The sequence below is a fragment of the Sinocyclocheilus grahami genome, unplaced genomic scaffold, assembly GCF_001515645.1.
Source record: "Sinocyclocheilus grahami isolate Dianchi unplaced genomic scaffold, SAMN03320097.WGS_v1.1 scaffold910.1, whole genome shotgun sequence".
NCBI classification, from domain to species: Eukaryota; Metazoa; Chordata; class Actinopteri; order Cypriniformes; family Cyprinidae; genus Sinocyclocheilus; species Sinocyclocheilus grahami.
The window spans coordinates 429,828-442,969 of NW_015506089.1; the positions used below are offsets into that span (position 1 = coordinate 429,828).

The 13,142-nt window shown below is 34.1% G+C and overlaps 2 protein-coding genes across 2 annotated transcripts; both read right to left on the bottom strand.

Annotated features, from left to right (window-relative positions):
- Positions 1 to 786: 786 nt before the first annotated feature.
- On the bottom strand, positions 787 to 5,122 carry LOC107564101 (testis development-related protein-like). Its single transcript, XM_016249097.1, has 4 exons — positions 4,990 to 5,122; positions 2,308 to 2,345; positions 2,072 to 2,175; positions 787 to 1,165 (listed from the first exon to the last, which is right to left on the bottom strand). The coding sequence occupies exons 1-4, from the start codon at positions 5,120 to 5,122 to the stop codon at positions 814 to 816; spliced, it is 627 nt and encodes a 208-aa protein (XP_016104583.1). The 3' UTR covers positions 787 to 813.
- Positions 5,123 to 5,168: 46 nt separating this feature from the next.
- On the bottom strand, positions 5,169 to 10,638 carry LOC107564102 (testis development-related protein-like). Its single transcript, XM_016249098.1, has 4 exons — positions 10,534 to 10,638; positions 6,832 to 6,909; positions 6,453 to 6,556; positions 5,169 to 5,547 (listed from the first exon to the last, which is right to left on the bottom strand). The coding sequence occupies exons 1-4, from the start codon at positions 10,636 to 10,638 to the stop codon at positions 5,196 to 5,198; spliced, it is 639 nt and encodes a 212-aa protein (XP_016104584.1). The 3' UTR covers positions 5,169 to 5,195.
- Between the last annotated feature and the right edge of the window lie 2,504 nt (positions 10,639 to 13,142).

Here is a 13,142-nt window from a genome sequence, read left to right on the forward strand (position 1 = left end):
TTTATTTATTTTTTGGCTTTTTTTAAGTGTGTAAGAAGTGTGTGATTTATAAACTACAAAAATAATGACGATTCAGTATTTTAGCATTAAAAATGGTTGCTAGGGTGTTGCTAAGCTGTTCTGGCTGGTTGCAAGGGTATTTCTAGGCATTATTACTAAAACTAAAACTAAACTATTTTCACGACAAAAAGAAAATAGTCATCATTTTATTTTAATGATAATTTTTGACAAATATTCTCGGGTTAGAACTTTTTCTATTGAGCTATATAAACCTTTTATCTATATATATTAATACTTCATTCTCATACTTCCCTGATTTTTTACAGCATTTTTTATTTATTTTTTTAAGTGAAGTGTGTAATTTCTTCTGCACCAAATGGAATTGCAAAAATAATGATGATTCAGTATTTTAAGGTTAGAACTTTTTCTATTGAGCTATATAAACCTTTTATCTATATATATTAATACTTCATTCTCATACTTCCCTGATTTTTTACAGCATTTTTTATTAATTTTTTAAGTGAAGTGTGTAATTTCTTCTGCACCAAATGGAATTGCAAAAATAATGATGATTCAGTATTTTATCACTAAAGATTACACACATCACCTTTACTGAACAGACGTTTCCCATAACCAGCAGTTTCCACATGAATGCCAACCAGTTCAAGCCCAGAGAGGCCACAGTGTCGGTCACGGTCGATGCTTTTAAAGGGGTTTGGTGAAATGTGATCACCGTACATCTGAGTGATAAGGCTCATATGAAGCACTGTGGCCCCTGTGGTCTGAACTGCGATAACCTGCTCTCTCTGTTGGCTAGTTACTCTTGGCCATGCTTTTGGTCTTCAGCTCAGCCAGTTTGCTGGTGACAAAGTTCCACTTGAAGGCCGGTGTGTCTTCACTCTCTCCTCCGAGCGTGGCGTATTTGGAGAAGCTGTTTCCCGTGCCGCCGTCGCCCGCCTTGGCCTCCTGCTCGACCTGGTTTTCTCCGTCTTCTGCTCTCGCCCCGCTCTCGCTGCCCACCTCCTCACTGCCGTCGCCTCCTGCCTCCGTGACCTCCACTTGCCTCATCGCAGCAGCTTGGTGCCACTTAGTCGCAAAGTTATCCCAGAATCCAGTGCTGCACTTGTTGGGTCGAGGAGGCTCTTCTGGCTTCACTGCCAGTGGACTGGAAAGATGATAAAGGCAACTTGGGATTCAATTCATTTTGATCTACTAAATGTTTTTGCAAGAAACATGTTCAGTACTGTTCAAAAAATTTGTGGTAAGTAAATATATACATACAGCAAAGACATTTACAATTCTACAACTGTTTTCTAATTCAAATAAATGCTGTTCTTGTGATTGTTTTATTCATCAAAGAATTCGTTTTCGCAAGAAATATATTCAGTACTGTTAAAAAAATTGGGGTTAGTAATATATATTTTTAAGAAAATAATACTTTTGTTCAGCAGGGATGCATTACATTGATCAAAGTGACAGTAAAGACATGTATAATGTTACACAAGATTTCTATTTCAAATAAAGGTTGCTCTTTTGAACTTTTTATTCATTGAAGAATCCGGAAAAATAAAATATAACAGATTCCACAAAAAATTGGTGTTTTTCAACATTGATAGTAATCAGAAATGTTTCTTGAGCAGCAAATCTGCATATTAAAATGATTTCTGAAGATCATGTGACACTGAAGACTGGAGTAATGATGCTGAAAATTCAGCTGCGCATCACAGAAATAAATTGCATTTGATAATTTATTCAAAGGGAAAACAGATATTTGAAATTGTAATGATATTTTGCAATATTTTTGACCAAATATATGCAGACCTGATGAGCATAAGAGACTTCTTTCAAAAACATTAAAGTATCTTACGGACCCCAAACATTGCTCAGATAATTTAAATGTTTAAAATTTAAGTATATTACAGTAATGACGGATCATTTTCCGTGTGAAATGGTACTTATATATTTTCTGTCTGCTGCAAGGAGTTGTAATATAGAACAATCAGTGACTAAAACATTTGGTCAACATGCCTTCCCCAATAGAAAAATGAACTAAATGCATCACAACACTCACTGATCTGCTGCCGGCTGATTGTCTGCCTCCAGAAGCTGGTGTTCATCATCCTTGGTGAATAGAGACGAAACACTTCTCCAACCTTTAGCTCCGGCTCCCTGCATCTGAGCAATGAACACAATGACTCAGACCAACAAACATCAGTATGTCTAAATGTTAAACTGATATGAAATTTCAAGCAGTTTCAGTGCAGGGCTGTAACTTCTTCCCACAACACCTGTATGAGAAAAACATACCTGCAGGCCATAAACTATGTAAGCGAAGCGACCAAATCCTGCATGGAGCCATATGTTATGACAGGCTTAGAGAGGGTTATATTACTGTGAGACAATAAAAACAGCAGTTCCAGTCTGTCTCATGGATCTGAGCAGTCCAGCAAAGACAATAGTTGACCTCTAATCGAGTCATGAGCGTGACATTTACCACCAAAATACTAGCTGTTTATTGTTTGGATACAATAAAACTGTGGTAACAAATGTGAAATTAGCCAAAGAGGTCAAAAATAAAACCAATTGATAAAACTGTTCCGTTTACTTACCTTATTGTTTGAAGGAAATCTGGATTTAAGTAGGAAGGTGGTTGGGCCAGGTCAAAAGAAACAGTAAAATGCTAAATGTCTATCAATTTGGGAGCTTGTGCAGACTTGTGAGAATATAAACAAAACATGTTTTGCTTTCTGCTTCTAACTTCATGATGTTCGGTTCGTGAACGAATTGTTCTTTTCTATTGAATCGTCGGGTTCGCAGCAAACCTTGTGAGAAGAATATGAACAAAGCATGCTTTCTTGTACAATATGATACTGTTATGGACCATTTATTTATTTATTTATGAATTCCAGTACAGAACCTTTTATTTAATTAAACAATACAAACATTAAAACATTAAGGCAGTACAATTATCAAAATCATAAATAAAGACAAGATAAAAAAAACTGTTATGGACCATCTCAGCAGCTAGCTTTAGTGATGCTCGGTTCGTGAACGAATCGTTCTTTTGAACAGGTTCTTTAAAGTGAACACTGGATGAACCAATTCACCAAACTGAATCAGTTCGCGACTCGAGTCTGCATTGATTTTTATTTAAATTGATAGTTACTCAATTAAAAATTGGCACAGTCACTCCGACACGAAATAAGCCAATAAGTTCATATCACAAACGCATTTCCCATCACATATATTTATGATAATTTAGTAGTAAAATCAACAACTATGGGCCAAGGTCAAAACAGCTGTAAAATGCAAAATGGCTATTTGTATGCTATATAGGCTATTTTGATTTTGTATTTATTATGGACCATGTTAGCAACTTTATGATGCTCAGTTCGTGAACGAATCGTTCTTTTGGACCGATAATTTTTAATGAATCGTCTGAAATAGAGTCGCACAAGTTTCGCAATCTAACTTTCGGACGTTAATGACAGTCACTTCCCATCACCTAGTTTGCTGATAAGTCATGTTGAAATGGTATTTTTCCCAGTACTTTTGGTGTTGTTTGTTATAGCCTGCACTGACACCTGCTGTTCACTATTGGCAATAGCAGGAAAACTATAACCCCTCAAACCCCTGTAATATTATTTAAATATAATAAAATCTCAAAACAACGTGTTTTTGCAACATAACTTTATTATATCATAAAATAAAACATCAAAGCAGGAAAATCATCATTCAATGTGACTTTTGACAACAGAGCAGACTGTGAACAAAGACAGAGAGACTCAATGACAGCAGACACAAAGCACCTTTGAGACATTGTGCATAAACACTTACATTAGACTTCAGGACTTAAGAGACTAAACAATGTGTAAGAACATTATGAAGCAGACAGCACACTGCATGAACTACACCAGACACATATTCTGTAAACTTCCACACTTTAAAATAAAATAGTAAATTAAACATTCCCCAACTTTATCAATTGCATTTCTAAATATACAATACATAAAAAGTATTGTACATGATATACACTATATAAAATAGCAAAATCATTGATCTGATTCATACTACTTTATTCTTGGTGAGATTGTTCCTCTGGGGTGTTCAGAACGCGTTTAATCTTAATGTTTACTGGGCTAATTATTATTGCACTTAATCCTCAATTACTTATACCTGATGACATAAATCAATGAAAATAATAAATGTATTCATATCATTATGACATCATTCACTTCTAGAGTACTTGGCTGATTGCAGTGGATGGTCGCTAGGCTGTTCAGACTGGTTGCTAGGGTGTTGCTAAGCTGTTCTGACTGGTTGCTAGGGTGTTACAAGGTGCTGTTATTGAGCTTAAACTTCTTTGTAGGAAACTGATTTTACTTGACAAAATAATAGTTTCACTTTAACTTGCACAATTAACAGCACAAGTTTTGACAAATATTCTTGGGTTAGAACTTTTTTTATTTGAGTTACACAAACGTTTTATCTATATCTATAGAACTTTTTTCTCAAGTTATATTAAACTTTTCATCTAATTCCCTGATGTTTTATTTTATTTATTTTTTGGCTTTTTTTAAGTGTGTAAGAAGTGTGTGATTTATAAACTACAAAAATAATGACGATTCAGTATTTTAGCATTAAAAATGGTTGCTAGGGTGTTGCTAAGCTGTTCTGGCTGGTTGCAAGGGTATTTCTAGGCATTATTACTAAAACTAAAACTAAACTATTTTCACGACAAAAAGAAAATAGTCATCATTTTATTTTAATGATAATTTTTGACAAATATTCTCGGGTTAGAACTTTTTCTATTGAGCTATATAAACCTTTTATCTATATATATTAATACTTCATTCTCATACTTCCCTGATTTTTTACAGCATTTTTTATTTATTTTTTTAAGTGAAGTGTGTAATTTCTTCTGCACCAAATGGAATTGCAAAAATAATGATGATTCAGTATTTTATCACTAAAGATTACACACATCACCTTTACTGAACAGACGTTTCCCATAACCAGCAGTTTCCACATGAATGCCAACCAGTTCAAGCCCAGAGAGGCCACAGTGTCGGTCACGGTCGATGCTTTTAAAGGGGTTTGGTGAAATGTGATCACCGTACATCTGAGTGATAAGGCTCATATGAAGCACTGTGGCCCCTGTGGTCTGAACTGCGATAACCTGCTCTCTCTGTTGGCTAGTTACTCTTGGCCATGCTTTTGGTCTTCAGCTCAGCCAGTTTGCTGGTGACAAAGTTCCACTTGAAGGCCGGTGTGTCTTCACTCTCTCCTCCGAGCGTGGCGTATTTGGAGAAGCTGTTTCCCGTGCCGCCGTCGCCCGCCTTGGCCTCCTGCTCGACCTGGTTTTCTCCGTCTTCTGCTCTCGCCCCGCTCTCGCTGCCCACCTCCTCACTGCCGTCGCCTCCTGCCTCCGTGACCTCCACTTGCCTCATCGCAGCAGCTTGGTGCCACTTAGTCGCAAAGTTATCCCAGAATCCAGTGCTGCACTTGTTGGGTCGAGGAGGCTCTTCTGGCTTCACTGCCAGTGGACTGGAAAGATGATAAAGGCAACTTGGGATTCAATTCATTTTGATCTACTAAATGTTTTTGCAAGAAACATGTTCAGTACTGTTCAAAAAATTTGTGGTAAGTAAATATATACATACAGCAAAGACATTTACAATTCTACAACTGTTTTCTAATTCAAATAAATGCTGTTCTTGTGATTGTTTTATTCATCAAAGAATTCGTTTTCGCAAGAAATATATTCAGTACTGTTAAAAAAATTGGGGTTAGTAATATATATTTTTAAGAAAATAATACTTTTGTTCAGCAGGGATGCATTACATTGATCAAAGTGACAGTAAAGACATGTATAATGTTACACAAGATTTCTATTTCAAATAAAGGTTGCTCTTTTGAACTTTTTATTCATTGAAGAATCCGGAAAAATAAAATATAACAGATTCCACAAAAAATTGGTGTTTTTCAACATTGATAGTAATCAGAAATGTTTCTTGAGCAGCAAATCTGCATATTAAAATGATTTCTGAAGATCATGTGACACTGAAGACTGGAGTAATGATGCTGAAAATTCAGCTTTGATCACAGAAATAAATTGCATTTGATAATTTATTCAAAGAGAAAACAGATATTTGAAATTGTAATGATATTTTGCAATATTTTTGACCAAATATATGCAAACCTGATGAGCATAAGAGACTTCTTTCAAAAACATTAAAGTATCTTACGGACCCCAAACATTGCTCAGATAATTTAAATGTTTAAAATTTAAGTATATTACAGTAATGACGGATCATTTTCCGTGTGAAATGGTACTTATATATTTTCTGTCTGCTGCAAGGAGTTGTAATATAGAACAATCAGTGACTAAAACATTTGGTCAACATGCCTTCCCCAATAGAAAAATGAACTAAATGCATCACAACACTCACTGATCTGCTGCCGGCTGATTGTCTGCCTCCAGAAGCTGGTGTTCATCATCCTTGGTGAATAGAGACGAAACACTTCTCCAACCTTTAGCTCCGGCTCCCTGCATCTGAGCAATGAACACAATGACTCAGACCAACAAACATCAGTATGTCTAAATGTTAAACTGATATGAAATTTCAAGCAGTTTCAGGAGTGGCCTCTATGACATATTATAATTGATCCAAAAACTGTATAACATCTTTTTAGTTAAACATTTGTGGATATATTACAAGCACACTTTTACAGTTTGCAGTAGTTTTTTCTTTCTTTCCAAAGCTGTTTCCAAAACAGAAACTACATTTAATAAAATAATTATGCATAATATTGATTTTCCAGGTTTACTCTCTTGGCCAGCTGTGTCATTGCATTGGGTCCTTCATCAGACTGGATAGGCGTAATATCTTCAGCAGCATCAGTGACCTTCACAGACAAACATTCATCAAAGAGAAAGTTATAATGATAAGTGAGAGGTAAAAATAAATAGTAGATAAAGTGAGTTACAGAAGGTACATTATTTGTACACTGAAAAATTCAAAAGTAAAAAAAAAAAAAACGTTTTACCACCACTAAATCTAAAACACAAAACACATTGATTTGTACAAAAATATGTGTTAAATCAGGTAAACAAAGTAGCTATTTAAGGTAATAAATGTTTTTAGCTATTTTTCCAGATAAAACTAACTTACATACGTGCATGAATGTGATGAAAATTTATATTTTGTCTCCCTCGTGTGGTTTGTTTTCAGACAAATATGTCAAAATAATACTATAATCAGAGCAGCACCATAGGCCTATTTTATTTCTGATAGGAATGAAAATGAGGCTGTGAGGGACTGAAGTACAGCGCGTTCAATGGCCTACTGTTGTTTAACAACTAATATTTGTACACTGAAAAATTCAAAAGTAAAAAAAAAAAACCGTTTTACCACCACTAAATCTAAAACACAAAACACATTGATTTGTACAAAAATATGTGTTAAATCAGGTAAACAAAGTAGCTATTTAAGGTAATAAATGTTTTTAGCTATTTTTCCAGATAAAACTAACTTACATACGTGCATGAATGTGATGAAAATTTATATTTTGTCTCCCTCGTGTGGTTTGTTTTCAGACAAATATGTCAAAATAATACTATAATCAGAGCAGCACCATAGGCCTATTTTATTTCTGATAGGAATGAAAATGAGGCTGTGAGGGACTGAAGTACAGCGCGTTCAATGGCCTACTGTTGTTTAACAACATGCCGACTATTCAGCTGATGAAAGTCTTTCTGAATATAACTGCAACTAGACAAGAACTCTACCAAGCAATTTTGAAGTGCCATTGTAAAGCCTAGGGGTGTTTACCCATCACTGTTTTCAACTAAAAACGGAAAACGTATGCGTTTTGGACGTTCATTTACACCAGTGGTTCCCAACCCTGTTCCTGGAGGCACCCCAACACTGCACATTTTGCATGTCTCCTTTCTCTGACACACCAATTTCAGGTCTTGGAGTCTCTACTAACGAGCCGATGACCTGAATCAGGTGTGTTTGATTAAGGAGACATGCAAAACGTGCAGTGTTGGGGTGCCTCCAGGACCAGGGTTGGGAACCACTGATTTACACGACAACTGCGTTTTGGGGCCTGACAAGGCAAACTTTTGAAAACGGGTTTCAACTTTCAAAGTGCACGTTTTTTGAAAACGATACCCGATGTAATTGTAATTGTAGGCCACCCAAAGTTTCACTATCACAGCCTCGTTTTCATCCGCATTAAATTCAATACGGTGTCTAAACTGACTAAGTTCTATTGCCTGTCTAAAACCATCAAACTATAGTTACCAGTGTAAACCTGCCTGGTGACCAGATTAAGACAAGCAAACCAATTTAGGCTGGTTCAAAATAATGAACATGTAAATACAAAAATTAATGGCATATAATTTGAAATTGTAAAAGCCACATTTAGAGTAACTCCAATCATGTATTTACTATGCATAAATTGAGCCATGACTGAAAGAAAGAAAGGGGGGGGGGGCACGCATGCAGTGTTTATCTTGACTAAGCTGCAGTAATCTGTTGGCATTGCTGTGTTGTAGCAGGCTGTGGAAACTATGCAAGTTCACTGGTAAGCGAGAGGTCACACAGACAGCCGAGGACTGTGGGGAATCTGCCAACAAGCCCAACACACCCTAGTGTGTGCTATCCGTCTCGAATCAATCGCTGGAATAGCATCCTATTCCTATCACACTTTAGATCCAGTTACAGGCCTTTGAAAAGTGGGTCAAGGATTCCCTTGATCAGATACATGAAAGAATATTTAAAATATTTGAATGCATCCTGACACTCAGAATTGCCTTCATTAGGTTTTTAAAAACACATGCTCTAGCCAATTAACATACTTGAACAGGAACAGAAGAAAAAGTGTCCCTCAGTCCCTTGTCACCTTAGTCAAAAAGGTGAACTTTAAAGGTTCAGATGAGAATCCTACTGTTAAACCTGAAGTTTTTTCAACGGATATTGCACTCAGTGCACTTAAAATCTTTGATTCAAACATTGATTTGTGATATTATTTCTAAGGGTACACTCTTTAAAAATAAAGGTTCCAAAAGGGTGTTTTTGCAGTGATTCCATCAAAGAACCATTTTTGTTCCCAAAAGAACATTTTCAAAATCTAAAGAATGTTTTTCGAATATAAAGAACCTTTTCTGCATTTGAAAGGTTCCATGGATGTTCAAGGTTCTTCATAAAACCATTGATGCCAATAAAGAACCTTCATTTTTAAGAGTGTAAAGTTAGGAGAAACTCTTAAATACTGATAGCATGCATGCATACTAATGTGATCAGAGGCCAGATACTAGACTGATATACTGGTCAGGCAGAATAAATTGTATTATGCATATTGATTAAAACTGTATTATGTAATAGCACCATTTTATCCACCACTTTCTAGATATTGGGATCATCATTTGTCAATGAAAAACTCATATTGGTCTAAGTATTTGCCATTGTATAATAGTAGTTGAAATTTAGGATTTAGTTGTTCTTTCCCTTTTTTGCAGTGATTCCATCAAAGAACCATTTTTGTTCCCAAAAGAACATTTTCAAAATCTAAAGAATGTTTTTCGAATATAAAGAACCTTTTCTGCATTTGAAAGGTTCCATGGATGTTCAAGGTACTTCATAAAACCATTGATGCCAATAAAGAACCTTAATTTTTAAGAGTGTAAAGTTAGGAGAAACTCTTAAATACTGATAGCATGCATGCATACTAATGTGATCAGAGGCCAGATACTAGACTGATATACTGGTCAGGCAGAATAAATTGTATTATGCATATTGATTAAAACTGTATTATGTAATAGCACCATTTTATCCACCACTTTCTAGATATTGGGATCATCATTTGTCAATGAAAAACTCATATTGGTCTAAGTATTTGCCATTGTATAATAGTAGTTGAAATTTAGGATTTAGTTGTTCTTTCCCTAATTTAAATGATTGGAGTAGGCCTACTTAAAAGGTTGCTCTCTCAATGCAAACAGTTATTTAAAGATTGCCGAATAAACACACTCAAATATAGGCCTAAATGTAATAATTATGCATGTAAAAATTTCCATCTATTAATAATCTGCATGTGTTTTAAATACACAATAAACAGGTTTCTATATTTATCATCAATAAATCCAGTTAGTTTCAATCTCATACATTAAGTAACTCACTTTAACTAACTATATATTGCGTGTTCCACAACAATTTTAACAATAGTCATACTTTTAAACTTTTTTAAAATTTCATTTTGACTATTTAAATAAAACCAAATAGATGCAAATAGTTAATGCTGTGATTTTTTTTAGATATCTTACCTGTTTCTGACAAATATGCATCACAATTCGTTTATTAGTTTATGTTAAAACTCTGTAATTCAAATGGATGGAAATGTTGTATGCAAACAAATCAAAAAGATAAATCTTAAATTTAGGCTTCAATATTTTTTCAAATGCATGTTCACTCATATCTGCCCATGTTGACTGTTTAGTGTTGTTCTCAGGTTCAGTGGATTTACCTCTTCCACCGTGTCTTCCACCGTGTCTTCCACCGTGTCTTCCTCCATCTCCGGGTTGAGGGTCTTCATGACCTTACTCTTATAGACTTTCCACATGGGATTCATGACGGACTCCTTCAAAAGATCCTCAGATGTGTGCAAAAATTCATAAAACAGTCCAAGGAATCTCTACGCCACCATCAACAAACTCCCAGCCTTAGTTTAGATCTCAGTCTTTAACAATACTCCTGTTCCATCAGTAAGAGACAGTCAGTTTTCAGTGCAAGATGAAAACCAGCTTCTCCTCATTGTCTTTATGCCGACACTTTATAAGAAAAGAAAAACTTGGGCTGCTGGTCGAGTCCTTGAATTCAGTGTGAAGTAGATGAAAGAGGCAGTTTCAGCAGTGAAACACACACACACACTGTGACACGGCTCAGAAACCCAGCATCGGTTACCTGGAAACAGGTATTGGTTTCCTACTGAATATTTCAAGCAGCTCCGCTAATAGTTGAGCTTCATTGTTGGCTGCTTTAAGAAGAGCAGGCCGTGTAACATTAACCCCACAGAATCAACATATACAGATGCCATGTTTCAATGGCCAATAAGGTCAGATCTTCATAGTGACAATGTGCTGTTTATGATATTATTATTTAAAGTATTCAATAATTGTTTTCTGAAAACACCAAAACAGGTGTTCGGTTTTGAACGTGTCCGTTTTGCTTATGCATTTTTTTTTTAAATGGCATTTTAAATTATACATTTCTTTTATTAATTGAAATGAAGCTGAAATAGAATGAAATATAAACGTTAGATGAAAAACTCGAAAACTGGCTCGACTCGAAAGTTGACATTCTTAATTATAATATATTTAAAAGTACTGAATTACAAAAACTAAAACGGAAATAAAGCTAAATAGAAATATTAAAATATTTGTAGCTGATGAAAATTACAAAAGCATGCACATAACAAAATTGCAAATTAAAATTAAAACAAAAAAATAAGATAAAAAAAGAATTAAAAATATTAATAAATCCCACGATAGTATATAAATAATACTAAAATAACTGATTGTCAATGGTAATCCTTTAAAAAAAAAAAGTATTACTGTAATGCATTTTCTTAATTTTTTTAATCATCATAAATTAAAGGCAGAATAACAAATGATATTAAAATATTAAACCATTTAAATAAAATATCATAAATATCTTTGTTTTTTTCACTTTACAGTAAATAGAATTTGAGGTAAATTATGTTTTTGTGACATTAATGCAACAAATCCTAATGGTCCTAAAAATATCTAAATCTATTTTCCTTTATGCTATCTATCTATCTATCTATCTATCTATCGTTATATTAAAAAAACAACTAATGTCATTGCCCTACAGTTTACAGGTGGGGCCCTAGAAACATGGCGTGAGTTTACAAAAACATCTTACTGACAGGATTGAGCATGACTTATAAGCAGAAACAACATGTTTAAAGCTCCACATATATCAAAAGACTTACGTCTGACAGACCTGACATCATATTATGCCCATTGATGCTTCAAATCAAAGCTACTGGCACAAATCCTCTCAAGCGTGGTGATGACAACATCATGTTTGCGCACCTAAATGTGAACTTATAGTAGCACCCACAATGACTCAACTGTTTATTTGGTTTCATTTGATTTATTTTACCTTTATATAAACAAGTAACTTTAGAACATGACTCTTATTTACAATGACGCCCTGGCTGAGAATGCCGTGGGAAAAGCCCTTTTAACTTAATATTCATGAATAAAACAATGCTTTAGTGGAAAAAAGCAATGCTACATTCAAATTATAAACTTTCAATATTTAATTACAATTTCTGTTCTGTACTATTTTTTTGTGTAGTTGCCTGTCTAATCTTCATATTATTTCAAGTTATTTATATTTTCTCACCTTTATGGGTAAAATAACAGCACTACTCACATTTTATTTGACATTAAAAAAAAGTCGGATCACAGAAATCACACTTGCGATAGCATTCCTTATTATTTACTTTGCTGTGCTTAATACATGATATGGTTAGTTGCACTATTTAATTTTTTAATAGATTTTTTCCTTGCTGTCTGTGACCCATCAGATAAATAAGAAAGTCAAAATATATGGTAAAAAGAATTCAAAATATTAATAAATCCTCTAATAGTATATAAATAATACTAAATTAACTCTGATTCTCAATTGTAATACTTTTTAGATTTTTTTACTACTATAATAAAATTTTAATGACCAAAAATTTAAAGCAGTATAACAACTGATATCATGTTATGTAAATATTAAACAATTTAAATAAAATATCATAAATATCTTTGTTTTTTTCACTTTACAGTAAATAGAATTTGAGGTAAATTATGTTTTTGTGACATTAATGCAAAAAATCCTAATGGTCCTAAAATATATATTTCCTTCATGATTTTCTTTACTGTATATTTCCTAGAATTATTATACAAATTTAGAATTATATCCCACAGATAAACCGTTTTAAATATTGTTTAGAAAAATAACCATTTTTTAACAGACTACTTGCTGTGTGTGTGGTGATTATGATTATTATTTTTTTTTATGGGGATTTTAAAAGTCACAGTGACATGTGAGTCCTAC

Coding starts and splice junctions, on each gene's coding strand:
- LOC107564101 (XM_016249097.1), bottom strand. CDS start 5,122: ATGTACGGTGATCACATTTCACCAAACCCCTTTAAAAGCATCGACCGT. Junction 2,346..4,989: donor GAAACGTCTGTTCAGTAAAG/GTGATGTGTGTA, acceptor GGCTCCATGCAG/GATTTGGTCGCTTCGCTTAC. Junction 2,176..2,307: donor ACATAGTTTATGGCCTGCAG/GTATGTTTTTCT, acceptor TTCATTGCTCAG/ATGCAGGGAGCCGGAGCTAA.
- LOC107564102 (XM_016249098.1), bottom strand. CDS start 10,638: ATGAATCCCATGTGGAAAGTCTATAAGAGTAAGGTCATGAAGACCCTC. Junction 6,557..6,831: donor TGACACAGCTGGCCAAGAGA/GTAAACCTGGAA, acceptor TTCATTGCTCAG/ATGCAGGGAGCCGGAGCTAA. Junction 5,548..6,452: donor AATCAGCCGGCAGCAGATCA/GTGAGTGTTGTG, acceptor TCATCTTTCCAG/TCCACTGGCAGTGAAGCCAG.